The 27,868-nt window shown below is 37.5% G+C and overlaps 7 protein-coding genes and 1 long non-coding RNA gene across 12 annotated transcripts; 4 read left to right on the top strand and 4 right to left on the bottom strand.

The window, feature by feature from the left end:
• Positions 1-270: 270 nt before the first annotated feature.
• Positions 271-4,153, top strand: LOC129790144 (host cell factor 1-like). 2 transcript variants are annotated; one of them, XM_055827465.1, is made up of 5 exons: positions 271-400; positions 464-1,714; positions 1,877-2,615; positions 2,684-3,654; positions 3,987-4,153. In XM_055827465.1, the coding sequence occupies exons 2-4, from the start codon at positions 582-584 to the stop codon at positions 3,647-3,649; spliced, it is 2,838 nt and encodes a 945-aa protein (XP_055683440.1). In that variant the 5' UTR covers positions 271-400; positions 464-581; the 3' UTR covers positions 3,650-3,654; positions 3,987-4,153. The 2 variants fall into 2 exon arrangements, with proteins under 2 accessions (XP_055683440.1, XP_055683439.1); XM_055827464.1 differs by having other exon boundaries at positions 2,684-4,153.
• Positions 4,145-4,912, bottom strand: LOC129791253 (uncharacterized). Its single transcript, XM_055829321.1, has 3 exons — positions 4,893-4,912; positions 4,556-4,845; positions 4,145-4,494 (listed from the first exon to the last, which is right to left on the bottom strand). The coding sequence occupies exons 1-3, from the start codon at positions 4,910-4,912 to the stop codon at positions 4,160-4,162; spliced, it is 645 nt and encodes a 214-aa protein (XP_055685296.1). The 3' UTR covers positions 4,145-4,159.
• Positions 4,913-5,003: 91 nt separating this feature from the next.
• LOC129790434 (uncharacterized) lies at positions 5,004-9,029 on the bottom strand. The gene is made up of 7 exons (XR_008750560.1): positions 8,804-9,029; positions 8,638-8,709; positions 8,406-8,560; positions 8,215-8,346; positions 7,059-7,137; positions 6,858-7,000; positions 5,004-5,128 (listed from the first exon to the last, which is right to left on the bottom strand). It is a non-coding gene; the product is annotated as an uncharacterized LOC129790434 (long non-coding RNA).
• A 530-nt stretch (positions 9,030-9,559) lies between these two features.
• Positions 9,560-12,588, bottom strand: LOC129790175 (translocation protein SEC63 homolog). 2 transcript variants are annotated; one of them, XM_055827549.1, is made up of 6 exons: positions 12,264-12,588; positions 11,695-12,197; positions 10,776-11,505; positions 10,549-10,675; positions 10,273-10,468; positions 9,560-10,195 (listed from the first exon to the last, which is right to left on the bottom strand). In XM_055827549.1, exons 1-6 carry the CDS (start codon positions 12,385-12,387, stop codon positions 9,647-9,649), a joined length of 2,229 nt encoding a protein of 742 aa, XP_055683524.1. In that variant the 5' UTR covers positions 12,388-12,588; the 3' UTR covers positions 9,560-9,646. The 2 variants fall into 2 exon arrangements, with proteins under 2 accessions (XP_055683524.1, XP_055683525.1); XM_055827550.1 differs by having other exon boundaries at positions 9,560-10,192; positions 12,264-12,512.
• Positions 12,589-13,115: 527 nt separating this feature from the next.
• LOC129790200 (trithorax group protein osa-like) lies at positions 13,116-15,417 on the top strand. Of its 2 annotated transcripts, XM_055827586.1 has the most exons (3): positions 13,127-14,788; positions 14,849-15,218; positions 15,307-15,417. In XM_055827586.1, the coding sequence occupies exons 1-3, from the start codon at positions 13,397-13,399 to the stop codon at positions 15,378-15,380; spliced, it is 1,836 nt and encodes a 611-aa protein (XP_055683561.1). In that variant the 5' UTR covers positions 13,127-13,396; the 3' UTR covers positions 15,381-15,417. The 2 variants fall into 2 exon arrangements, with proteins under 2 accessions (XP_055683560.1, XP_055683561.1); XM_055827585.1 differs by having other exon boundaries at positions 13,116-14,788; positions 14,849-15,417.
• A 4,229-nt stretch (positions 15,418-19,646) lies between these two features.
• Positions 19,647-20,557, top strand: LOC129790088 (uncharacterized). Its single transcript, XM_055827302.1, has one exon. It carries the CDS (start codon positions 19,699-19,701, stop codon positions 20,476-20,478), a length of 780 nt encoding a protein of 259 aa, XP_055683277.1. The 5' UTR covers positions 19,647-19,698; the 3' UTR covers positions 20,479-20,557.
• Positions 20,558-25,052: 4,495 nt separating this feature from the next.
• On the top strand, positions 25,053-26,128 carry LOC129790084 (trypsin-4-like). Of its 2 annotated transcripts, XM_055827300.1 has the most exons (3): positions 25,053-25,334; positions 25,397-25,583; positions 25,654-26,128. In XM_055827300.1, the coding sequence occupies exons 1-3, from the start codon at positions 25,319-25,321 to the stop codon at positions 26,096-26,098; spliced, it is 648 nt and encodes a 215-aa protein (XP_055683275.1). In that variant the 5' UTR covers positions 25,053-25,318; the 3' UTR covers positions 26,099-26,128. The 2 variants fall into 2 exon arrangements, with proteins under 2 accessions (XP_055683275.1, XP_055683274.1); XM_055827299.1 differs by having other exon boundaries at positions 25,053-25,583.
• Positions 26,129-26,804: 676 nt separating this feature from the next.
• LOC129790085 (holotricin-3-like) lies at positions 26,805-27,410 on the bottom strand. The gene has a single exon (XM_055827301.1). The coding sequence runs from the start codon at positions 27,340-27,342 to the stop codon at positions 26,917-26,919; it is 426 nt and encodes a 141-aa protein (XP_055683276.1). The 5' UTR covers positions 27,343-27,410; the 3' UTR covers positions 26,805-26,916.
• Between the last annotated feature and the right edge of the window lie 458 nt (positions 27,411-27,868).

The raw sequence follows: 27,868 nt of genomic DNA, 5'->3' as shown, positions 1-27,868 counted from the left end.
ACGCATCGGAAAATCCTGGATATATTACGGAAATATCCAACGATAGTCCATTACTTTATTCATTGAACTTCCGTTTGGGACATGACCAACAACAGTTTTATGTCTAATCCAACAGATTAACTATGTACTTTGCCAAGCGACATTTTAATTGCCTAAATCAAACTTTTTTTAGTGAAATATTCAAAAGTATTTTTTGGGGGATAATTCCATGTCCATAGGATACATCGGATGCAAAAGTTTTGATTTCTGACGATTTCTCTGTAGAGATTTGTCGTCGGGCATAATTGTTTAGTGGGTTCGTAGTGACGCTTTCACAAACAAAAGAAAGTTGTGTTTTTTCGCAAATATCGCGCATATTTGCAATCTCACGTATCCGGTGGTGTCTCCAGGGGCATTAGAGGTGAGAATGCTGTTGGTTTTGGGTAAGAAAATTGGTGCTAAGGGTGCTTTTTTGTCTATGCAGATTGTATGATAAACATAACCTCAAATTCATCCGTCAAATTTGTGGCGACCTCGGAGAAAGTGAACGCTTCCCAAATTCCGGGAGTGTTGTTGAGTGCAAAAGGGGCGCGCGCACGAAAATGTCTATTGATACGATAAAGTGGAATCAAGTGGTGGGCACAAAGGGGCCTCAACCTAGACCGCGTCACGGGCACAGGGCGGTGACCATAAAGGACCTTATAATTGTCTTTGGGGGCGGAAATGAGGGGATTGTTGAGGAATTGCACGTATACAATACTTCCACAAATGGATGGTATGTTCCGAGTATGCAGGGCACTGTGCCCCCGGGGTGTGCTGCTTTCGGGATAGTGGCCCTGGGTACGAGAATTCTCATTCATGGTGGTATGATCGAGTATGGGCAGTACTCGGATGAGATGTATGAGCTTCAAGCTACAAAGTGGGAATGGAAGAAGCTGAGTGTGAAACCACCAACAAATGGACCTGCTCCGTGTCCGCGACTAGGACACAGCTTCACTCTTGTTGGTGAAAAGATCTTCATGTTTGGTGGACTTGAGAATGAAAGCAACGACCCGAAGAACAATATCGCCAAATATCTCAATGACTTTTACACACTAGACCTCCGCAATGATCAGCTACAGTGGGAAATGCCCATGACTTTCGGTGGAGGTCCATCGGCTCGCGAAAGTCACAGCGCCGTAACTTATGTCGATGCAAAAACCCAAAAAACCAGCCTCATCATCTATGGCGGTATGGATGGGCGTCGGCTGGGTGATCTGTGGATTCTCGATACGCACACAATGGCATGGACATGCCCACGGATGTACGGGCCCGTCCCAGAGCCACGGTCTCTCCATACAGCCAGCATAATTGGCAATAGGATGTTCATCTTCGGTGGCTGGGTACCTCTGAGCTATCCCATGGCCACGGGTGAGATCGAATGGAAGTGCACGAATACATTGGCATGCCTCAATCTTGACACTATGATGTGGCAGGACTTTTCTGGCATTATGAACAACCTCATGGAGAATGTACCACGCGCTAGAGCTGGACACTGTGCCGTTTCCATTCACTCACGCCTTTACATCTGGTCCGGACGCGATGGCTACCGCAAAGCGTGGAACAATCAAGTTTGCTGCAAGGATCTGTGGTATCTGGAAGTAGAGGTTCCACCACAAGTACCCAAACTTCAAGTACGTAGCCTCGGACAGGAGAAAATGGAGGCAACTTGGTCCGCTGTACCCACAGCTAAATGGTTAGTTCGCATAATTATTTATTTTATTTATTTCTTTTAATTGAAATCAATCGTATTTTATCAATTAAGGAAGTTTCTTACATATTTCATGGCTATTTACATTGCATAAGCATCATAATCATAAGAAAAATTATTTAGAAGACAATTCTCGTGGCTTTATAGGTACATTCTCGAGATTGAACGAATCCCGGATCCACCACCTCCACCAAAAGTGGAGCCTCCGAAGGTGACTCTTGCGAAAGCACCTGAAATTGTGCCAGTGGCTGCTCCAATTGTTGCCCGTACGCCAGTGAAGGTGACTGCAACGGCAACACTGGTGAGCCAAGCGGAAGTCGTAACGGCGGCACCAAAGATCGTGACATCCAGCCCGAAGATACAAATTGTTCAGAATAGTGCCACAAGTAGTAGTGGTGTAACGAGTGTTATGCAGCCCCAAATGGGAACACTGGTGCAGACAAGCCAGGGCATTAAGATAATTCGAACGACAGGACCAGCAGCGAATGTAGTTGCTGGTGGAAAGGGGATCATTTCAACGGTCACCACACAGGGTGGGGCCACTGTTTTCCCCGGGAAAGTCTTCAAAATTGCCACAGCAACACAACAGGTTGGTGGTACGGGGACAACTACAGCCGGGAGGAATGTCATTCTCTCTGGTCAGCGTCCGATAATCATAAAAATGGGCAACAACACCACAACCACGGCTATTCGACCGCAACAGATAATTCCAGCTTCCAGTGGTACTGGCGCCAAGACGTACACTATTCAGCTGCCACAGAGTGTCACCAGCGGAGGCACAACCATTGGGACGGGACAGCAGAAGATCATCATGATTCCGGCTCAGTCAAAGGCAACCACAGCTCCTGGTATTGTGACGACAATTGGTGGTCAAATTGTAAACAAGGTAAACTATTCTATTATTTACCTCAAATGCTTGAAATTGTAAAAAAAAAAATTAAATGTATTCCAAAGGTGGTCACGGAAGGGACAACAAGCAATCAAGAAGTAAAATCCGAGCCGATGGATCAGCTCGATGGGGCTTCAGATTGGATGGAGCTAATTGAACGGAGTCAGCGAAGGGAGCAGGGTGGTGACATAGGTGTTGCAAATAGGAACAGAAAGGGGACACACAAGAGGAATCCAAGGTACGTGAGGATGGGTCTATTTGGCGGTGGTACCTCACCGGGTGGCCAGAATGATGACTCAGAGGTGGAAAGTGTTCAGAAAAATTCTCTCGATGCTCTGGCTTCTGTTGCTGTGGAGGCATCATCTACAAAATCCGACAGCAAATGGTGCACAGTGGGCTTTTACAGTGAACTCACGGCCATCCTCACGAACTATGTGGATTTTGGCGAATGGAATTCTGGTATGGTGGAAAAAATGACGGACGATAGTGTGCCGGACCTTACGACAAAGACGAGAGTCCCGCTGGAGTCGGGTGTATCCTATCGTTTCCGTGTGGCGGCAATAAATGGTTGTGGGCGCGGGGAGTGGAGCAAACCTGTAACACTCACCCTGGGGCTGCCGGGGCCACCAACAAATATTCGTGTTATGAAAACGGCATCCGGGGCATGCTTGGCGTGGGAAGTGCCACCGGCAACGGAATCAGATATCCTCGATTATTCCGTGTATTTGGGTGTTCAGCCGAAGGGGCCGCAGAAGCCAGCGAGTGTGGCCAATATTCCCTTCGTTAAAGTCTACTGCGGACGCGAGAAGACGTGTCTCGTGCCAAATCGCAGTCTTGCTACAGCTTTCATTGATCGCACCAGCAAACCTTCGATTCTCTTCCGGATAAATGCCCGCAACAATAATGGTTCCAGCCGACCGACGCAAATTAGGTGGATTCAGGAGGATCTCGCTAAACTCACGGGCACTCCATCGGCGGGAGCATCCCCACAAGATGGCAGCCCGGCAAATAAACAACGCCGAACCCTCTAAATCAGGTGCGATGATCTCCCCATTCTGTTTTTGCTTATTTTACCTTATATTGTTTTAACTTTTCGGAATTTGTTACATCAAACTTACACCTATTATATTGAATAAAAAACTCCCCATCCCCTCTCCCCACCACAATTGTGCGTAGCCCTCGTAGAAGTGCGTTTGAAATTTTATTAACGCTAAATTGGCTAAAAAAAAGAAAAAGAAAAATAGATAAGTATCCCCTCAGATAAGGAAAAATGCAGCACCTAGAAGCTTCGCCCCTTCTGCACTGATATGCAGATGTGTAATCCTCTTATAGGACTAATTTCGATTTATTAAATTACTTGTATTTTAGATAACTCGAGCGATGGTATGTAACTGGACATTTTCTACAAACTAGCAAAGCGTTATGATTCTTTTTTTTTCGTGAAGAAATTAAACAAAAAAAAAATACTACAATATTCTTCAAAGTAAATTCAATTTTATGTAGAGAAAGAAATAAAATAAAGAAAATGTATAAAATAGGATTTATTTCTTTGCTTTCCGCTTTCGCAACTTTTCCGAACGATCGAGGTTTTCACCGTAAAAGTTGGCTTCCTTGCGTGCCAGGGAGATTTCCGTCTGAAGACGCTGCCGGTAGACGGCCTTCTCGTACGTAAGACGCTCACTGAGGTGAACCCACTTGAAGCGAGAGAGATATTTGAGATTCCAGAGGATATCGCAAAACTTTGAGCCTTTCCGGGTGGTTATGGGCTTCCCATTGAGACGCAAAGCCAACAATTTGGCAACTTTTTTGCTCTCAAATTCCACCCATCCTTCTGTGTAGCGTCGCATTTTCCTCCTCTTCTTCCCAGCTTCATCATCTGCAAATTGGCAGGAATTAATTATGAGTCCCTTTAGGGATAAAATCAGTCTTATCTTTACCATCTGATTTGTTGTTCTGCAGATAAACTCGTCCTATTTTCCCAAACTCCCCAAGAAATTCCTTTAGGATGGCTACAGTCATGTACTTGGGAATGTTGGATATATAAACAATTCCTCGTTTCCGCTTCTTCTCAGCCTTCTGGGTAATTTCCGCGGATGATCCACATCCCAGTGGGGAATCTCGGCATGTTTTCGTAACGAGAATCTCGGTATTTCGGCATGATTTCTCGTTATAAGACAATACCGAGATCGTGCCGAGGCGATACCGAGAAATGTATGGATTTTTGAACCTGTGGGAAAAATTTTATATGAAATCTCGGCATCATTCTCGGTATACTCCCGGTGTATTCTCGGCATGATTCTCGGCATGAATCTCGGTATATTTTCGGCATGTAATTTAAATTTATATTCCTACCGTTTTCAAACCGAAAAATAAAAAATCAGGAAATTCATTTTTTTTACTTTTTTATTTAAAATATATTTTTTTTTAATTACAAATATAATAATTGTTCTCTCACCAACGCTGTCCTTCGCCTAATTCTTCCTTAACTGCTTTCTGGAGACGGTCTCTTCCTGAAAAATAATATAAAATATTTTTATTCAAGAATTCGTTAAAAAATATTAAAAAAAAACACATTTCTGTCGGCTCTAAGGATTGATTTCATTAAAAAATGAATTAAATTATTTATTAATTTAAAAAATGTATTTAGCACAATGATTTTATGCGAATTTAAGTTAAGTTTTTTTTACTGAAAAAATTTATTGGTGATTTCCTTTTCATTGATTCATCCGAATTTTTTGATGTTTAATTAAAATAAGAATCAAAATGATTTGAAAAGATTTTTCCACCATTTTACAAAATGGAAATATTTATTTTAATTGCTTATAAACATAGGTAATATTTATTAGCAAATTTTTTGGTACTATTTTTGTCTGTTTTTTGACACTATTTTGCCATAAAATTGAAATGTTTTATCAAAAAACAATCTATTTGTTAATATTTTATGTTCAATCAAATGATTTCAGCAAAAATACAAATTTTATCAATTTGTTTTAAAGAAAACTAAAAAAAAAATTAAAGATATTTTTTTGAATGAAGGAAAAAAATTGTATTTTTTCTTTTATTGTTATTATCAAAATATTATTCAGTACACTCACATCAGTTGAGATTTAATTAAAATTAAGACAATATTCAGATTTTATAGACATTCATTTAAAATACATTTTCAATGATGGGGTACATTCTGATATAAATATTTTCTAATCTTTTCTTATCTTACAATTCGTCAGTTATAGATTTTTGGTATTCTGGAAAAAAATTTATAAGATTTTGACATTTCATTTCTTTCTTTAATCAGGCTTTTGAAGGAAAATTACTTTTCCAAAGCTGATTAAAGATTTTTCTGAGTGTTTTCTGGAATATTTTATTTTGTTTTTCTCTTATAAAAAGATTATTAAAACATCAAATGTCAAAATCTTTCAACAACTTTTAAATTGTTAGAAAGGAAAAGAAAAGATTTTTATCAGAAACGACCCCTATGTTTAAATATTTTTCGCCTTTAATTTAGTTTTCAGAATTTATAAAATTTGCTATTTACGCGATTTCTCACAATTTATGGATGAGTATTATTTTAGTTATAATACTTAAGTATTTATTTTAAAATATTGAATTCTTATACAATAAAATTTTCTATAAGACAAAAATAACAAGATTTAGGCAAGAATATGGACGATTTTGATTAAAATCGCGTACAGTTGCAATATACATTACGCGTAAATTGTTGTCAAAATCTCAATTTACGTCTTACAAAACAAATTAAAATAAAATGTTAAACAATTTTAGGCAAAATTGTCTTTTACCAAATATTTTTAAAAATTATGGCAAAATAGTTTTCCAGCCTGACAAAAAATTGTATTTAATTTAAAAAAGAATAGCAATGTAGATCTAATTAAAAATGTAATTAGAATTCCTCATATAGTTTTTGTTAAGTTTCTGTACAGTCAGGTATTGATTAACGTCGCATGGGATATACTCTTTCCACCCATTAATAATAATGAGTGGAAAGAGTATATCCCATGCGACGTTAATCAATACCTGACTGTATCATAACTGTCAGAAATGGAAGCCATGCAATTATACAAGATGTTCAAGAAAATAGGACAATTGATAAAGTCTAAACGAAGACACAAACGATCTTAAAACCCGTGTTGAAATTCTAATGACTATCCATTGATCCTACACAACCCTCTTTGAAGTCTTAAAAAATTAAAGTCAGGATGAAATAAGAATGTAGGTACTTACCCTCGTTAGAATTTCATTTGTAGACGTACTTGAAGAGGGAGGAACACTGCGGGATCCGTCAAGGTGTTCACTCGATGATGTTCTGCTTCGAAGTTTCCTTCCTTTGGGGTAACACTTGTGGTTGTTTCCTGAACAATTTCTACCTGAAATGAATTCATGTTAGTATCAATCAAAATCTCAGAGTTATGACAGAATCCTTACGCTTCCAAATGGATAAAAAGTCCTTTCTCCTCAGCCATGGGATGCTTGTGATGGTCAAGAGCGTTTGACGTGTTGTCCACTAAAAAAAATGAATTTTCTGTGTTTTAAAGATATGATTTGCTGAATATTTTTAACGATTCATTGTATTTTTATTATTTAATTAAAATAAGAATGGAAGTGATTTGAAGATTTTACTATCGTTTTAAAAAAAATGTAAAAAAATATTTAAATTGCTTATAAAAAAAAATATTTAGTAACTCGAAAATTTATTTTTTGTAATATCTTTTTAGGTTTTCGACAATGTTTTGCCATTTTATTGAATTTTTTTTATCAAGACAATCTTACTAATATTTTATATGTTCTTTTGAGTTTAAATATAAGATATCAACAAAAGTCTTGTAAATTCAAATAATATAAAAATGAAGTGAATGAAAATATTTATTTTCTCTTTTTACCATTGTCACTGTTATTATAAAAATATTATTCAGTTCATTCATGACTTAAATTTTATTAAAAAGATATATTCTGAATTTATTACACATCGATTTAAAATACTCTAATTTAGTTCCAATAATGTTAAAAGCTTTTTTATCGTCAGCTAAGTTTCTGTAAATTTATTAAAACTTGAAATTTTCGCGATTCTTACATTTCGTTGATGAGTATGATTTTAGGAATAGAAAATAGAAATATTCATTTTAGGACGTTAAATTTTTACAATAAAATTTTCTATAAGCCAAAAATTAGAAGATTTAAGAAGAATCTTGACGATCTTAATGAAAATCGCGTAAAATTGCGATGTACAAAATTGACGTTGATTTTAAGTGATAAGTGATTTTTTGTTAGTCTAACAAAATACAAAAATTTCTAGGATAAATTGTCTTTTATTATATATATATATATATATATATATATATTTAAATTATGGCAAAATAATGTTCAAACTGTAAAAGAGTTACAAAGAACTTTTTTTTTCGATACTGAAGAAAAAATAATTTTTGTCCTGCACAGTGTATTTAGTTTAAAAAAGAATAGCCATTCAGATTTAATTAAAAATGTAAATAATGATCCTAATAATACCTATATTTTTTCTTTTTTTCGACACACTTTTACACAATGAACTCAATGAATTTGAAAAAAAGATGAATAGTATACTCACTTTCATTGTCAGGGCTTCAATAGTAGACATTTTGCTTGTAAAATCCGTTGAGGGTGGGTGGAATACGGGAAATTTTGAGTAACAGGATGTGAATATCTAAATCGTCTTTGAAGCTTCCCTCCTGCATTGTTCCTGAAATGAATTCCAATAAGATAAAAAACAAAATTTTAAAGATTGAAAAATATTCTTACTATTTTGTATCGTCCTAAGAGGAAGTATTAGATCGGGCTTCCGGTCAACGGACGACGCTACATCTCCCAGGAAAATTTAGAGTCCCTAAACCAGATAGATTTGAAGGATGTTTTCAGTCTCTTGCAAAAAAGATGCATCCGGATTCCTTGTTTAGCTGAATGAAGACGAGATTCAGACACATTTAGAACCCAAAACAATTAAAATGCAAATAAAATTATAGACTAATCTAACCTGGGGTGAAATTTTAGTTCCGGATGGATACGATGTCCTTCAAAAGTCCTTTCAACACTTTCAGAGGCAACGCTAAAAAAAACAAAGAAAACACGCATTTTAGGCTCGTTGGACGAAATCTTCCATTGTATTTTACACTCTATTCACTTAAGGATAACTTACTTACCGAATAGATTGCCGGAAAATTGAGGAAAATCACTGAAAATTGGGTTTTCGTGAACCCACGCCACTATTTTCACCGTGCATGTCAAAAAACAACAATACCGAAAATATGCCGAGAATAACGACAAAGCACTATGCGCCACTACGCGGATGGTTTTGAATTAAAATTTGTGCCGTAATTGTGTCGAAAATCTCGGCATTATACCTCACATGCCGAGCCTTTCCCCACTGGGATGTGCCCTCATCTCCCGGAGCCGTACTTAACCTCACAAATCTTCCTGATTGATTGTTTTCGTTTTCATCGCTTGACATGGTTCACTTTTAATTGGAGATGTTTCCACTAGATCTCAATTAGTAATATTAATACAAAATATTAATTAATTACGGTGATTTTATGTAAAAAATACTAAAAATACTTTTTCTGCACTTTTGTTTATTTTTGCCGAAAAATTGCGGGCGAGTTGTCAAAATGTATACGAGATGCAAGATATTGTAACTTAGTGTGCGAGAATGAGAAAACATACCATGATATTTGGTTCTCGCTCTCACACACAAAAACTCGCATTCTCTCTTTCACTTTCTCATGCATGAAAAATTCACATGTAAACAAAACAATTTCTCCGCAAATATTTCGCAATTTTCTTGCATTTTCCAGCGATTTTCATGGTCAAAAAACTTTTTTCTGGACCAGGAAGCAACATACCATTGAATGTCACCATAAAAATCTCCCCAATATCCCCCGGAGAAGCAAAAAAGGCACTTTTAGTGTTAATTTTTATTTTGAAAACTATTTTCACTGCACATAAAATGCAAAAAAGACAGTATATCATCTCACAACGTTCCCTTATCAATCATCCTCCTCCTCTTCGGATGTGTCGGTGGTATACTCGCTTCCCTGAAGATTGGGATCTGATTCCGACTCACTTATCTCCCACTGAGCCTCCACCGTGGGAATAGCCGTGGCCTCCTTCACATCCAGCTTCATGTCCAGCTGCTGATCCATGCCCATGTACGAATCCGAGCGCAGGCACACGGTGAACGTGTAGAGCGCTGGCCAGCGGGGTGCTGTGAACTTGAGCTGAACCTCCTCGCGATCCACAAGATTGGTCACGTGGTAGGGTGCTGTGAGGAGGGTACGTGACTTCCTGTCGCAAATGTACGTCCACCAGTATTCCTGCTTATCCTCGGGGAAGTAGGGTGCGTGCACACCGTGCGAAAGCTTCGATTTGCCCTCGAGCTTTTCGCGCTTATTGAGCTTCTGCTGGAATTTCTCCCACTCAAAATCATCATCCTCAGCTGTTTTCTTCTCATCGTCAGATGAGAATTTCTCCTCATCACTCTCCAGGCCACTCTCCACATCGCTTTCTGCGCCATCGGTTGACTTTTGCTTCTTCTGCTGGAAACAAAGACAGAGAGAGAGAATTCAATGAAGAATTTATTTTATTTAATTTTAAGGTAAATTCTTCGACTTACGACAACCGGCTGCTTCTCCTCCACCTTGGGTGCATTGGATGGATTTGGCGTGACTTTGTGTTTAACATTGCCACCTTTGTATTTGTTCTTCCCTCCTTTGTGACCTTTCTTTCCTTGTTTCGCCCAAATGGGTCTTTTCGCCTGATTCTGACCTTCGGTATTACCCTCACCGTTCTCCTGATCTTCCTCTTCTTCCCTGTGTACATTAAAAAAAACACAAACATGATAGAGCGTGTGCCAAGATCTCGAAATGAAGAGAGTTGAAAGAGAACAAACCTAATGCTTGGCTTTTCTGCAGCATTCGTGTCACCAAACAACTCTCGCATATTCTTCCGTTCCAGCGTCACAGTTACAGTCACGATTGCTCCCGCAGTCACAACATTGGTATGCTCGTCGTCAATCACTGTATAGATAGAAGAAAGAATTTCCGTTATTCGTGAGATGTCTCGCGAAGCAGCACACAAAGTCACTCAAAAGAATAAATTGAAAAATAAAAATCTCACCTTCGCAGCGGAAACTAAAATCAATGAGAGGCATTTTTCCTAGAACTTTCATGAGAGTATCATACTCAAAATCACTGAGATTTTTGAGGATGGCCCGACTCTCGTCCGCGGGTAGCTGCGCAAACTGCTGGAGGTTCTTTATGTGGCGCTTTTTCGTTGCAAAGTACCTCAAATGATCCTCCGTGAGGTAAGGTAGCTGCAGCAGGGGGCTCTTGAATTCCCATAGCCCCTGAACGATCATCGGAGAGAGCTTCATGCAGTTTTCGATTGTTTCAATTGTCGGTAGTCGAGATATTCGCTTTGCATAGGCCAACATGATGAGCTGATTGACGCACGACACCATTTCCTGGATGAGGTAGGGGCATTTCTTCACAATGAACTGCCGATCGCGATCAAGGGTGTCGGGATTCAGGGGAATACGGCTCAGATGGGCATGCAGGATGGCTCGTGCCTTTATGGAGTACATCCGACACAGAGGCATCTCTTTGCATTTCTCATTGAGATTTGGCAGTTGACGTATAAGCAGAGGCACTTCCTCGTTGTCCGACTGCCTTTCCACAACTTGCGAATTGTGTCGTTTGTCGTACTCAAGACTCGCTGCCAGGATCATAATGACACGCTTCAGTGCCATGTGTGGTGTCTTATGGAAGAAGTAGAAGTACATCTGCGTTGTATCCAGGAGGACTTTATCGCTGCTAAATCGAATAGAATGGTACCACCACATACCGACCTGAAGAAAGATTGTTTCATCATCTTTTAATACAGATTATAGCCTATGTGTGCAAAAACATCTTTCCCCTATATCGATAATTTGAATGGAGCTCAAGCGTCAAATAAATACGACGTGTATTCCACGTAATGTTCTGAGAATGTGTAGAAAGAGGGAGAGAGAGAGAGAGAACAAAGAATAAAAACTCACCGCAGTTGGAAGTGCAATCATGAAGATGAGAGCATAGAGTCCCAAAACCCAAATGCTATTCTCCTTCTCAACAATCCACGCTGGAAGGGCAATCCCGAAGGACATTGCTCCAGGTCCATCGGGATTCCCATATCTTTCCCAATTCTTCCGCGCCTCGTCATCTGTCAGAGCTTGATAGGCTTTTGTGAGCATCATAAAAGCTTTCTCATCTCCCGTTTTCTTATCCGGATGCAAGACACGCGACAACTGATGGTAGGCTCGTTTGATTTCACTCTGAGACGAACCCAGGGGTACCCCGAGGATCTCATATGGGTCAAAATTGGACATTTCATAGTCAAACTGGGAGACTTTGTAGGCGAGGAAGATGAGCAGTGCCCAGCCTCCGATGAGGACCAACTTGATAAGGAGCGATTTGAGGCGCCTGTAGGGCTCGGAATTCTGCAGTAGGGCACGCTTTTTAATGCACTGCGGACACTGGCATTGCTCCTTGACGACATCCGGATCTGCAACATATGGTAATTATGGAGAAATCGGCATAACCTTAATATGTTTTTCAGTGTCACACGTACCTTCGCGTTTCTTCCGTGGCCAATAGTAGAAAGTGCATGGAATAAGAATTAGACCGAGAAATGAGAGCACAAAGTAGAAAAATGTACTTCCGCTCTCATCATATTCGAACTTTTGGCCACCCATTTTCCCATTAAAACACCATTTAATTTTCTATTTTCCACTTGGAAAAATCCGACAAAAATCTTATCTTGTTGGCGACTTTTGACTGTTGACGCGTGAGCTTTCAGGTTAAGTTTCCTGCGCCATGACACGTGGATAGGATAATCCAGAAAGCTCATTCGCGCCAAAAATTTCAATTTCAAAATTCTTTGCAATCACTCTGTTGAAAAAAAAAATGAAAACCAAAAAAATAATTCGTAAAAAGCTCGAAAGATAAAAATGATTTTCGCGTATTCCTGCTTTTTTCATGAGGTAGTAAATGACTATTTAAAAATAAAAATTGAATTAAAAGAATTAAGAGGTCAAGAGAAAAGGTTGCCGCTGAAATGACCGGAAACTACTTTGCATTTAACTAATTTTTTGTGCTAAGCTATACGAGTTGTCTCCGTAGAATTTAATCACAATACAGCCAATACAGCTATTATTTATTTTATCAATTAATTAAAGGTATAGCCTTATGCCTACTAAGAAATTATGATTTTTTGAATGATCATCATCATGATCCTAAAAGTAAAAGGTCATAGAACACAAAAATGCTACACTCTGTAATATTTCCGCATTTTACACGCGCTTTTCTTTTAAAAAATAAAAATGTTGTGAAGGAAAAGTCATCGCTCTGCAAAGTCGCTGATTATGCGATATATATTTTTTTAATGTAGAGCATATTTGCATAATAAAGTTGAATTTTCTCAGAAATCCTCTTGGAAAAAAAATGGGGCAGTTGCTAAATTTTTACCTCATTCACATCAAGATTTGCAGAAGATGGTTCAATTGTGAAAGAGCCACCGACGTGAAAGAGTGTCACAGGAGATTGGTAGCCGATGCTATATAATTGCATGAGACATCGAGAAAAGTCGTATTTCATTGCTGAATTCAGCTGATGTAACAATTTTTGCATATAAAACTGTGGCTATTAGAGACATTCACGTCAATCGTCTGAAAAAAGTGATTTTGGTGATTTTTGTGCATCGCCATGATGTGTGGAAATTTAATCGCGTGCATTGCATTTGGATTATTTTTTATATACCCGGCATTGGGACATCCTGCCGTTGAATATGAATTTGATCCGGAACTGGAGACAGAGTTCAATGACCTAGGGGCTGCTGACTCCGTCGTGACCCGTGAAAAGAAGTCATACTCATCGCCAACGACAATTTGTGTGGAAATTAATCCTCAAACCCCCTACGAACGATCGTACATGATGTGCAAGGAGAAAAGAAATTACTACAATGCTGAACCCCATCGACCACACTACTACCCCTACGTGGGGGCACCGAATCATCCCTTTATGAGGAATTTTCGTACGAAGACGGTAGTGCCGCAGAAAAGCACATCGGGATACATTTCACCGCACAACATGAAGGGTGATCATCGTGATGATAGACACCACCACCAAACACACCAAACACCAGCTCATGGACTTCCAGTTCAACCATTGCACCTGCAGGATGAAGTGCATCATAATTTCGGTAAAACCAGCAACAAACCCAAGTCGAGGACATTTGATTTTGACGCTGAAGCCCAGGATGACTTCCAAGTGGGATCCATGCACTATGGTGGTCATGGAGGACACGGCTACGATCATGGGCACCACCACGATCACTACGAGAGCGGAAATCACGGAGATAACATTTACGCTCACCACTACTACGTGCCGAATAAACACTCTCATGGAGGATATCATGGAGGAGCAGAGAAGCATGGGGATGATTATCACCAATCTGGCCACTATCATTCCCATTCATCCCACAATCATGATCAAGATTATGGTCATGATGGTCATGGTTATGATCATTCATATGGGCATTCTCATGGACATTCTGATGGTCATTCCTATGATCACCATCAACAAGAACATCAGAATGGCAAATATTATAACTTTAGACCAGCAAGACCTCTATCGTATCTTCATATTCGCCCACAACTTGGCCCAATTGTACCACACAAGACACCTGATCGTCAAGCTCATGAAGAAACTGGTCCAGCACATTTCCATGAATCATCTGGCCCTGCCAAACCTATTCCAGAGCAATTCTTCCAACCATCTGGACCAGCTCAACATATTCCAGCACAATTCCAACCGGAGTCTGGACCAGCTCACCACACCCCAGCTCATGCACATCATACTGGTCCAGCACATCATGTTCCAGCTCCAGTTCATCATGCACCTGCTCCAGTTTACCATGCTCCTGCTCCTGCTTATCATGCGCCAGCTCCTACCTATCATGCACCAGCTCCTGCTTATCATGCACCAGCTCCTGCTTATCATGCACCAGCTCCTGCTTATCATGCTCCAGCTCCTGTGTATCATGCACCTGAATCCCATCATCAAGCTCCAGCTCCAGTCTACTATGAACCTTACTCGGTATGTTAATCATAATTTATTTATTTTATTTTTCATTTAAAATCTTTAATTTCCATATAGGTTCCAGTTCCAGCTCATTACGGCTGCAGTCCACCTCCTGTTCACCCCTGTGGATCACCAGCACCATCATATGGACCACCACCAGTACCTTGTGGGCAAAATTATCTTCTCAGCTGCTCCCCTAGTGTGTCTCCTGTTGGTTGCAGCTACCAAAAGAAATACACCGACAGCCTCACAGCGCCTAATCCCAACGACAACGAAAACAAGGACAGCGATAAGGATAAGCCTCCGTCTTCTGCAATAGTCGTACAGCCAACACATTTGAGTGGAGATGGACAAGTCAGCACAACCCCAGCATCAGTACCAGTTGTTGGTGCACCAATAGACGAGAAACCACCATCAGACAAAGATCAACAACCAAAAGTTCCAGGTAATAAGAAACAGGAAACTATGGCTAAGCTCATTGATATGATGAATAATTCTGGTGGACAAGGAAGTAAGTCTGTACAAAATGCTAGGTCAGCAGATACAACACGACAACAAGTGCGAGCACAATCTACCGAGGCAAAAGCATGATGAAGAGGCTGTGTAAGAAGAACACCTGAATAAATTATAAAAGAGGTTAAAAATTGGTGGTTTTCATTTCTTTCTCCTTGTTGTTTTGGCAATGAATAAAATTATAATTGGGTGAAATTCCTCAACCTAAATGATCTTGGATTTTCTTTTGCGAATTAACATCTGTGGACGGTAAGTTCCAAGAGTTTTTGAGAAGAAATAGCGATGAATTATTTTATTTGAGAATCAAAAACTTTGTTTGAAGTACAGGTGATGTATATTTATTTGTTTTTTTTTTTATTAAGAATTCGCAATGAATTTTGAAAGATTTTTGTGAATGAAATCAAAGAAAATCAACAGGAAGAAATTGAAAATGTTGCATTAGTGATCTCTCGATTCCTTATTTAGATTTTTTGTCTACAAAAATTTAAGTGCTTTGTTTTATAGGTAGCAAAAAAGATAGATTTATTTATGTAAATAGGAACCATTTATATTGATTTTAATAAGTTGATTAAGTTGAATTTAATTAATTGTTAACCATATAATGCAATAAACTGATGTGGAATGCTATAAACAAATAATGCAAATGTAAGAACGAAATAAAATTATGTTTTAAGGAGTTACATTATAAAATTAAAGAATTTTTTCATATATTTTAACGTTTTTTTGGTATCATTTATTAGTCTATTTTTTTTTAAATAATTTTAATTTATTTTCTTGTCGACATTTTTATTACAAGATTTTAATCATATTTTCGCTCCCACTCTGAAATTGATGTAAATGAAATGATTTTTTTTCTTCAGCTACTACTTAATAAAAAAAACGGTTTCTAAGAATAGCAAAAGAAAGTGAGAAAGAGTGAAAAGAGCTTCAGAACAAAATTATTTGATTAAAACTTGTGATAAAAACAATATAAATATTTCTTGAAACGAAACGTTTTCAGTGTAAATGATTATCAAAATTTTCTTCATGAGAAGTCTAAAGTGATATTGATATTATCTCTAATTTAGTCTACATTTAACACACTGACGACGGGTAAAATACTTCCCAAAGGTTTTTTACACGACATGTAACAATTAGTCACTGGCGTCCAGAAATGTTACCCGGTGGGACCATGGTGTTCTTATGTTCTTCGCACGTTATCAGAAAATATTTATTTGACACAATATTCAGTTATGTGTAACACAAATTTTTTTAAATATAAAATTATCGCAAAGAAAACACAATTTAGTTTTCAAAAATCTTTGGACATATTTGGCATTTTTTCTCATGCCAACATAACCGCACTTTTATATTCATGTGGAAAAAAGTCAGATTTATGGGATAATTTCAGTGAAAATCTCTCAGACGAGTTTCCTTTTTGCTATTAAACATTATGAAGCATTTTTTTTTATCACAAAAATTAAATTGAGGTTATGTAAGAGGAAAATTTTCTTTTCGTAAAATATATAACCTAAATCACCTGATGATAACGTCAACAAGCAGGTTGACTTTTTTATTCTAAAAATTCTGAAAACTTCATAATACATGTATTTAGCTAATATCTACTCTGTGACAGTGTGATTTAAAAAAAATCTAGAATATTCTAAATACTTAGTCTGTTATTTCTATTTCCTTCATAGGATAACAATATCCAGAATTATCATTATCTAGAATATTCTAGATAATTCCTTTTTCTTGTCACAACTAATTTGAAATCTTTAAAATGCTGATTTCAAATCATTTCATAAATTTAATAAATAATAGATTTATTAATCATATATGAACACCTTACGAGTCAGCAATCAAAATTGGCTGAAAAAATGTTGGAGAAGTTTTCCTACCGGGTAAATGTCAAACGCAAAAAGAGTGGCAAATTGTTACAGCGTACAGAATTGAGAACTGTCAGTGGACGCCGATGTGCGTCAAGCCGTCCAGGATGTGTTAAATGTACTGGTAAGCTGACCAAGCTTACGAGAGCTGTGTTTCTTTCAGTGTACCAATTTTGTGAGAGCAAACTAGAACGCGAATTAATTTAAATACGCACAAAGTCGGGAAAAGTTGAAAAGTCATACCCTAAGAAATCTTTAGAAGGTCATATCTCGAGAACGAATCCATAGATTTTCATAATTTTTTTTTGTTTGAAAGGTCTTGAAGTCAGCTATAACATATCGAAAAATGAAAAAAATTTATGTCGCCATTTTCGAAAAATTCGAGTTCGAAATTTTCGAAAACTTTGTTTTCGATTTTAGCGTCTCTTGCGGTCATTTCTCGAAGTTGCAATGTTCTAGACATTTGTAGGGTTTCACGAAACCTTTCATTTGCGCTTGAGTTGATCGAAATCGGACTTGTAGAACCCGAGATATTACATGCTAACTTTGGAAGGCTATATCTCGAGAACGGCGACATAGATTTTCTTCATTTTTGGCATGGAGCTAGATAATATAGTCAGCTATAACATATCAAAAAATGAAGCAAATCGATAATGGCGTTTTCGAGATATTCATCGAAAACTCATCGAAAATTTTGTTTTTGATTTTTGGCCCCCTAGCGGTCACTTTTGAAACTTCGGATGTTCTAGAGAGTTGTAGGGTTTGTTGAGAGCTTTCATTTGAGCCCAGGTTGATCAAAATCGGTCAAGCCGTTTTCGAGTTATGGTCGATTTTCGAAGAAAAATTGTGGCGGCCATATTGACTAAACGGCTTGACCGATTTTCGAAAATGAGGTATCGTTGGAAAGGTATTGATGGCCTCTACAACATATAAAAATTTCAGATTTTTAGCTATTACAGGGGCTGAGATATAGCGAAAACAAAATTTTGAGGTTATTCAAAATGGCGGACGCGGGGGTGGGGGGTAAAATTTGACATCATAATCGGATGTCTTCCAGTCGATATTTAAACTTTGCCGTTTACCGCAAGTCTCTATCTATTACCGTTCTCTTGCAATTTAGCAAAAGGTTCCGGACGGCCGGCCGGCCGGCCGGCCGGCCGGAAAAAAAATTTTTTGGCGCATACGTTTTTTGGAATGTGGGGACCCTAATTCGTGCTTATCCCAAGTTTGAGCCCGATCTGACGACTTTCGATTTTGCTCGGTACACAAAAGCTGTGTCTGAAAGAAACACAGCTAATGCATTTGAAAAATATATGAGATCCTTTAAAACCAATATAAGCATTTTTTTTATTTAAAATCATTATCTTTTTAAGAAAATATAATAAAAAAGAAACAAAGTTTGAATGTTTATTGAAAGTGACCTTTTGGAAGTTAAAAGAGAATTATAATTCTTCTAAGCTTGACTGAATGTTGTGTATCTATACTAAACGTAAAGATGAAATGAATAAATATATTTAGAACAGAATTTCGAAAGAAATTTTCAAAGTAATTTAAATGTTCAGAAATTATTGCAAATTACTAAAACGTTCCGATAGAAAGAATAACATTTTTATTTTGAAACAGAATTATATCAAAGGTTTGGTATGCACAAAGTGTAACATAGCATAGTGAATGAATAAATCAAAATATAAATGTTTTAAGAACAATATTAAAGATTGCATCAGAGCTAAATATATTAATTAACAATATTGCAATGTATGCATATATTTTTTTAATTTATAGGAAGTCTCCAGGTACGTTCAGAAAGAAAAGTTTTCGTAAAAATAACGCTAAGTAGAATTGTTTTTATCATAATTAATAAATAATAAATAAATATTGAGTAATAGTAAATTGTGCCTTTGTCATCATGAGAGAACTGGGGATGTTGTAGTGTGTTAAAGAAACAGCTTTTAGTCATCCTGTCAGAGTAATATACATAAGACTTTATGCAGATGTTTCCCCAAATATGTGAATCTCTGTGCTGTTCTTGAAAATAATTTAGACACCCATTTTCACATTTATTAGGATAAATATTCTATTCTGAAAGAAAAGGATTCTGTTAATGATGACATAATTAATTGCCAATTTGAAAAAAAAAAGAAGATATAAATTCTTATAGAACAGAATCTCTAAGAATGCAATGCTGATCTTTTAAAAAAAAAATTCCATTTAGGAATATTGCAAAAAGAATTTCGCGAATTTTGCAGAAAAAAATAACTTTCACATTTCCCCCAATTCCAATACTTTTCTTTTCTGATGAGCAAGGCAATTAGCAAAAAATGCCTCACGATTTCTCGCCAGACGATGAATTTCTTCCATTTTTGCTAATATCGAAATTTATCACGGTGCAATCACCTGCAAATGGTGCAAAAATCCAATTGACGCATGAGGTGGTCTGGAAAAAAGGGAAAAAAGCTGACTCTTGGGTATATTTTTGGGTATAAAATGAGGTGGAAAATCAATCACTGATCACTTGAGTTAGTCCATCGATTCCATCAACTCATAATGAAGACCTTCATCGCAATTACACTCCTAGCCCTGTGCTCCCTGGCACTCTGTGAAGATGAAGTCGTGGAGAACGCAGCCGCTGTAGCAGAAAATCCCACCGAGGAGGTTGCAGCTGAAGATGTTGTGAGGGAGGTGCGATCCCACGGTTACTCTGGCGGACATGGTGGTTCCAGCGGACATGGTGGTCACGGCGGACACGGAGGACATGGTGGTCACGGTGGACATGGCTATGGTCATGGACACCAAGCAGGTCACGCTTCTGGTGGACACGGACACGGCTATGGTGGTCATGGTCATGGTCATCAAGCTTATGGTCATGGCAAAGGTTATGGTGGTCACAGCGGCGGCTCCAGCCACGGAGGACATGGTGGGCACGGTGGACACGGCGGGCACGGACACGGACATGGTGGTCACGGACACGGATACCGCGCTGCTGCTGAAGATAGCCCCAACATGGCTGAAGCCCCTGCCGCCAAAGCTCAAAGCTATGCCCCACTTGTAGCCTCCGCCTATGGACATGGACATCATGAAGGACATGGTTACGGGCACCACGGTCACCATGGCGGTCACCACGGTGGGCACGGATATGGACACCACGGAGGTCACCACGGTGGTCACGGATATGCCCACGCTGGACCAGCCAAGAGCTACGCTTACCACTCGCCAGCTCCCCATGTACCATGCGGTCACAACCTTCTCTTCGGATGCCACCCCAGTGTAGCTCCAGCCCCATGCGCCGCCCACCACGGATACGGACACCACCACCATGGCTACTAAATACACCACCAATGGCTTTCTGATGAAAATTAAATTTGTACTCCCTTAGGAATATTTTAATAAAATCAAGTCAAACTTATATATGGCGGTATTCTGAGATAAATATAAAGATCAAAATAAAGAAAAAAACCAAGATTTGGTATTCTACTTTAATATTCCAAGAAATTTTCAGGATAATCTTGGAAATTCAAAATATTTCAAGATTTGGTATTCTAAGATAGAGATTTACGGTCGAACCATAACCTAAAAATCTTGTTTCTCCATACAACTTCCAAGACTTTTAGTATTCTGAGATACGAATCAAAATCAAAATCAAGATTTACAAAATGAGTTGTCAAAAGAGGCTTGGATAAAAATATTCCAAGATTCTGTATTCTACGATAGAGATTTACGGTCTTATTATAACGTAAAATGTCTTGGATTTATGTGAAATTCCAAGACGGTTCAGAGGTTGCCTAAAAACTTGGTTTTTAAATGATGTAAAGGCAAAGTAATTCGCTATGAAATATATGAAAACTCTTGGACAAATAGGACATGCAGATGCAAAATGACGGGTTTTTGCCGGATTTGTGTTCACTCCATCTTGCTAATGATAGAGTGACCTCCGGGTTGTACCAGGATTGTCAAATCTTGGACAAATACGGAATGTTGGTGCAAAAATTTTTGTTTTTCACTGGAATTGTGGTCACTTCTCCTTTGTAATGGTGGAGTGACCTCCGGATTGAGGATCTCATCCCCGAATTGTCACATCCTGGACAATTCTGGGATGCTGGTGCAAAAATGTTTGTTTTTTGCCGGAATTATGGTCACTTCTTCTTTGTAATAATAAAGTGACCTCCGGATTGGGGATCTCATCCCAGGATTGTTACATCCTGGACAATCCTGGGATGCTGGTGCAAAATTGTGGGTTTTTCGCCGGAATTGTGGTCACTCCTGATTGGTAATGATGGAGTGACCTCCAGATTCAGGATCTAATCCCAGGATTGTCAAGTCCTGGACAATTAGAGGATGCTGGTGCAAAATTGTGGCTTTTTTGCCGGATTTATGGTCACTTCCCATTAGTAATGTTGGAGTGACCACTACTCTGGCGAAAAAACCACAATTTTACACCAGCATTCCCTAATTGTCCAGGGCTTGATAATTTTGGGATGAAATCCCTAGTCCAGAGGTCACTTTATCATTACCAATGAGAAGTGACCACAATTCCGGCGAAAAACAAACATTTTTGCACCAGCATCCCAGGATTGTCCAGGATATGACAATCCTGGGGTAAGATCCATAATCCGGAGGTCACTCCATCAATAGCAAGAAGAAGTGACCACGATTCCTAAGAAAAATTCAAAATTTTGCAGAAGCATACCCATCATTGGGGGTACAGTTACCACCAAATTATCATAATCTGGAGGCAGAAAGCACCTCTCCGACAATATTCATTCTATTCCCGGAGCGATATTGCCTGGGAACAATAGCAGATATTATACAATCAAGGCTCCTGCATGTAATGGTCATAAGGAAAAAATTCCCATAAAGTGTTTAAATTTCGTTGAATTGTCATCCGAGAGCGAACGAGAAAGCGTAATAGAAAAATTTAATGTGTTAGAAAGAGATATCGCTAAAGTTTTCTTGGCACGAAGCTGAAACCAAGAAACTGACAAGTAGGATAACGCAAATTTTGATTTTACTTTCCTGGATAATTCGTCGTAAAGTAGAATACCGACAGTCTTGGTCTTTATTTTGATTTTTATCTTGATCTTGAAAGGTGTCTCTATCCTAGAATACCACCCTTATATACTTTATATTTTCTTCATTCTTATTTGGTGTTCTTGATCTTGGTCTTCTTGATTGTTCTGCATTTCACTTGCTTCATTCGCTTCATTTTTATCTTTTGCTGACTTCGGAAAATTTCATTGAAGCCATTGAAGAAATTAGATCTCCACGAAGAATTTAGTCTTGTGGATAATGTAATGCTGATCAGTTCTACATTAGCGTTGAAGATTTATGTATACACCATTATGCCATTACTTATGTGAAAAGATCATTGGTTTAAATATTTCATTTGATTCTCACAAGTACAGTTTTAAACCCTAAAATGCAAGCATGTAATGTCTAACTAAGAGTTCTTAAAATGTTTTACTGTGCAATATTTGGTTTATCAAAGGAAATAATTTTTATGTGTAATTAAAGAGTTTGTTCTTATTATCAAATAATGAATAATATTATGCCTATAATTCTAATTATTTCTTTTATTTACGATCCTTAGGTCACCACAACAAGCTAATTCGTCAATTTGGAGGGCAGTTATCTTTTCTTGATATTTTATTGCAACGTAAAATATCATATTTAGGAATAAGTAGCTTATGATCTAATACAATTAAGTCTTGCAATTATTACATAAATAAGGAATCATTTATTAACACAAAATATCAGCCAAAAGTTACCTAAAAAAATTTAAAAACGATTTGAAACATTTGGTAAGGAAAATATCCTTTTTCGAATTCGTATTTGAATTATCCAGGAATTTTATGATCACGAAAGAATTAATAATTATCTAAAAGGAAAATGCCCATTTTTAAAGCACAAAGTTTGAATGTTTTGTGCAAAGAGTAATGATGAAGTTGAAAATTCTCATTTTTCGAACCCAAAATTTTGTGAAAAAGAATTTTAATTTTCAATTTCTAATGTCCTTGACGAGTATTTACAGTATCCAGAAATTTTATGATGATGAAAGAATTAAAAATTATTTAAGGAAAATGTCCTTTTTCAAAGCAAAAAGTTTGAATGTTTTGTACAAAGAGTAATGATGAAGTTGAAAATTCTCATTTTTCGAACCCAAAATTTTGTGAAAGAGAATTTTAATTTTCAATTTCTAATGTCCTTGACGAGTATTTAGAGTATCCAGAAATTTTATGATGATGAAAGAATTAAAAATTATTTAAGGAAAATATCCTTTTTCAAAGCAAAAAGTTTGAATGTTTTGTACAAAGAGTAATGATGAAGTTGAAAATTCTCATTTTTCGAACCAAAAATTTTGTGAAAAAGAATTTTAATTTTCAATTTCTAATGTCCATGACGAGTATTTAGAGTATCCTTAAATTTTATGATGATGAAAGAATTAAAAATTATCTAAAAGGAAAATGCCCATTTTTAAAGCAAAAAGTATGAATGATTTGTACAAAGAGTAATGATGAAGTTGAAAATTCTCATTTTTCGAACCAAAAATTTTGTGAAAAAGAATTTTAATTTTCAATTTCTAATGTCCTTGACGAGTATTTAGAGTATCCAGAAATTTTATGATGATGAAAGAATTAAAAATTATTTAAGGAAAATGTCCTTTTTCAAAGCAAAAAGTTTGAATGTTTTGTACAAAGAGTAATGATGAAGTTGAAAATTCTCATTTTTCGAACCCAAAATTTTGTGAAAAGGAATTTCAGTTTTGAATTTTTAATGTCCTTGACGAGTATTTAGAGTATCCAGAAATTTTATGATGATGAAAGAATTAAAAATTATTTAAGGAAAATGTCCTTTTTCAAAGCAAAAAGTTTGAATGTTTTGTACAAAGAGTAATGATGAATTTGAAAATTCTCATTTTTCGAATCAAACATTTTGTAAAAAAGAATTTCAGTTTTGAATTTTTAATGTCCTTGACGAGTATTTAGAGTATCCAGAAATTTTATGATGATGAAAGAATTGAAAATTATTTAAGTTTTATTACATAAGCATTGAAATAATATTAGGGGAGACCGGGGTAAAAATAGTCAATTTGCGTAAATCCTTATCTGCAGGATTCCCCAAGGGCAAGAAAATTTCCTCGATAGGTCATTCTTATAGGAAATTTCCTGACCTACAACTTTGTCTCAGACCACTTTTCTCTATCTCCCCGGGAAATATGAGTTTTCGAGCTTTTCCTAAACCCTTCCGCTTATGACTTTTTTTAAACGCGGCGGGTAAATATAGTCACCAGTTGGCTAAATAAAGTCGGTCGAATTTTCCGACATTTCCAATGATTTTCCACCTGAGAGATTGATAGTAGTTGATAGCTAAACTTCTCACCTTTTGATCCGCGACAAGGAATTTCACTTTTATACGCACTAAAACAGAGAATTTTGCGATTTTCTCAAACACGCCATTTTGCAACAAATGGATGGAAAATATGCCAAAAATTTCGATCTCCCATATGATTTACATGGGTTGACTTGATCTACCCCAAGGGGTATGTTTTGATTCAAAAAATTGTAGAGAAAAATCATTAAAAGTTATTGAAGAATACACCTTGGCAACATTTTCTGCACTAATCCAGCTAGTGAGAAAAATTATCAGATGGGAAAACTGCTGAAGGAAATGTTCGGAAAACGCGTTTTTCTCAATACGCAAAAGTTTGGGAAATGGGCCAAAAATCTATTTTCATTTTTAACTCCTAAAGTACTGATCGGATAACCTCCAAATTACTGTCAAAAATTATAGGTTGGTAGGGCTTTGCACCCTAATTTTTTCCGATTTTTCCGATTTATATTTTGGGAGAAATTGGCATTTGAAAATTCCAAAATGACTATTTTTACCCCGGTCTCCCCTACTTCGTAAAAGGAACCAAGACAATATTTTTTCAGAAGCTTTAAATTAAGCAAGAGTGAGAGAACAATTCGAGTAATGAACTGAATAGAGGTTGAGTTTAATAAATAATTCGGTAATCTTGAGGTCATTTTCACACCACGAGAAATTGTTATTTGTACTATCACCTGACATCAAATTTAACAGCTGAAGATCTTGAACTTTGTGATAAGACTGTTTTCCGTGCATTTCAAGAACACCAGTTTTCGTATATAAAAACTCCTGCCCCAGTTGAATGAATAGCATTCAATGTGAGTTTAGCGTGCGTATAGCATCATGATACGTTTTCTGATAATAATTTGTGCGTTATTAGGGAGTGCGCTGTGTAATAATTTGAAATTTCTCCCAAAACCCATATCTGATGGAAGAATTGTGGGTGGTTATGAAGTAAATATTGAAGACTTTCCCTTTCAAGTATCGCTACAGTTATCCAGAAGGCACATCTGTGGTGGTTCTATAATAAGTGAACGATACATACTAACAGCTGCTCACTGTACAAGGTACATTTTGTGATTAATAAAATTTAATATTTAATTTCAAATTGAAATACTTTTTTTTCTCTTCTGTAAGTGGGTCAAGTGCAAATAAGTTCAGAGTACGAACAGGATCCAGCTACCACGGAAAGGAAGGCAATTACGCAAAGGTCAAGAATATTATTGAGCATCCAGACTACAACAGCGAAACAGTTGATTATGATTTTTCGATTGTGGAATTAGATAAACCTCTGAAATTTAATGAAAAGTGTAATGCCATCAAATTACCGAGTCAAGATGAAGATGTGGAGGATGAGACATTACTTGTGGTATCTGGATGGGGAGAGACCCAAAATACCAATGAGACTAACGCAAAGCTACGAGCTGTTGTTGTACCCAAAGTTAATCAAGAAAATTGCAATAAAGCTTACTCCGTATATGGCGGGATAACAGACAGGATGATATGTGCTGGATTCGAGCAAGGTGGAAAGGATGCATGCCAAGGTGAGTATTTCCGGTTATTATGTATTTTGTGTTTGTAAACGCATATATTTCAATTAAAAAACTTTCTTATATTTTTTTAGGAGATTCCGGTGGCCCACTAAGTCATGGAGATGTGCTAGTTGGGGTTGTATCCTGGGGACTTGGTTGTGCGATGAAAAGTTATCCTGGAGTTTATTCTCGCGTTGCATATGTTAGAGATTGGATAAAAGACAATACTTCTATTTGAAAACAGTAGGTACCTGAATTGGAAGAATAAAGACTTTTGTATCTCTTTGTTAGAAGATTGAAGATGATTTAAAATCTTAATGAAGAAAAATAAATTCATCATATTATTGAAACAACTATTTTTTACATTTTTTTTGAAAATTCTTCAAAAAAAAATTAATTGTGAAAAAACTTTCAAAGTACCTAATGTACAAAAAATTGCTCTGAAATTCAAAGTTATTTTTCCTTAATTTTTCTGACTATTTAAGAGTCATATTTTATGAGATTTATCATTAATTCTGAGACCTATATATTTTTTCAAAAATCTTAACTTTCACCTATTTTTTTGAAGTTAGAGTGAGAAATTTGTTTAAAGTTCTCTGTAGAAAGAATTTTTCAAGAAAACGAAAATCAAATTGAAAATTTTTGTTGTTCGATGAATTCCAAAATAAGTTGCAATGCAAGAGTAGAAAAAGCCAATAAGAAGAAGCCAAGAGAGAAGATCAATCAAGAAAATTCGGAGAAGATATAAGACCAAAATTTAAAAATATTAACATTTATTGCAAAGATCAAAAATTTTCTACTACACTATCGAGTCATTTCATCAGTTTTTCTTCAGCATGGGCAACGGGAGAGAATGAGTCCAGGATGCTTAATAGCCGTGGTGTCCGTATCCACCGTGGTGGTGTCCGTATCCGTGGTGGGCGGCGCATGGGACTGGAGCTACGCTGGGGTGGCATCCGAAGAGAAGGTTGTGACCGCATGGTACATGGGGAGCTGGCGAGTGGTAGGCGTAGCTCTTGGCTGGTCCAGCGTGGGCATATCCGTGACCACCGTGGTGTCCTCCATGGTGTCCGTAGCCGTGTCCACCGTGGTGACCGCCATGGTGTCCATAGCCGTGGCTTTCGTGTCCACCGTGGTGTCCGTATGTTGATTTCTTGGCCCTCACGACTTCATCATCAGTGGCTTCAGCGGAAGAAAGGGCAGTTGCCTCAGCTTCAACTTCCTCGGCAGATGGGGCAGCAACAGCGAAGGCGGCGAAGACGACCGCAACGGTGAAGACTACGAAGAATTTCATCTTGTTGTTTGGATTGTTTTGAGATGTTCTGGAACTGTGAGTGACTTCTCGAATGATTTTCCAAACAGAATGCACCACCTTTTATACCCATCCAGCTCACCCAGCTCACCATACTTAATGCATGCTCTCAGCAATTTTTGGCGCCAATACCCACGTCATATGGACTTTCGCACTCAATGCGTTTTTGCCAACTTTCTGCAAGCACCATGAATTTTTTATGCACCTTGGTCATTGCACCACGAGTTGCTCGTGTAGCCAAAAAGACAAGACAAAAAAATATCCATTTCCTGCGTCCAGTGATTAGTCATGAATGTATCGCACTCTAGAGGGGAATTTATGGATTTTTTGAGTGACAAGGTGGGATAAAAGACTTCCGTGGGAAAATTAGGTTGATGATTTTCCTCAGAGGGTGGTTTTTTCACTGCTGGTCTTCGTATGTTTATGACAGGAAACGTTTGCGCATATCTGGGGCGCATAACACCCCCGCTAGAAACATACATATAGCGTGGTTGTATATATCATTGGA

The sequence above is a fragment of the Lutzomyia longipalpis genome, chromosome 2, assembly GCF_024334085.1.
Source record: "Lutzomyia longipalpis isolate SR_M1_2022 chromosome 2, ASM2433408v1".
Classification (NCBI taxonomy): Eukaryota; Metazoa; Arthropoda; class Insecta; order Diptera; family Psychodidae; genus Lutzomyia; species Lutzomyia longipalpis.
The sequence above is the reverse complement of the archived record's forward strand: the minus strand, read 5'-3'. Positions and strand labels throughout refer to the sequence as shown.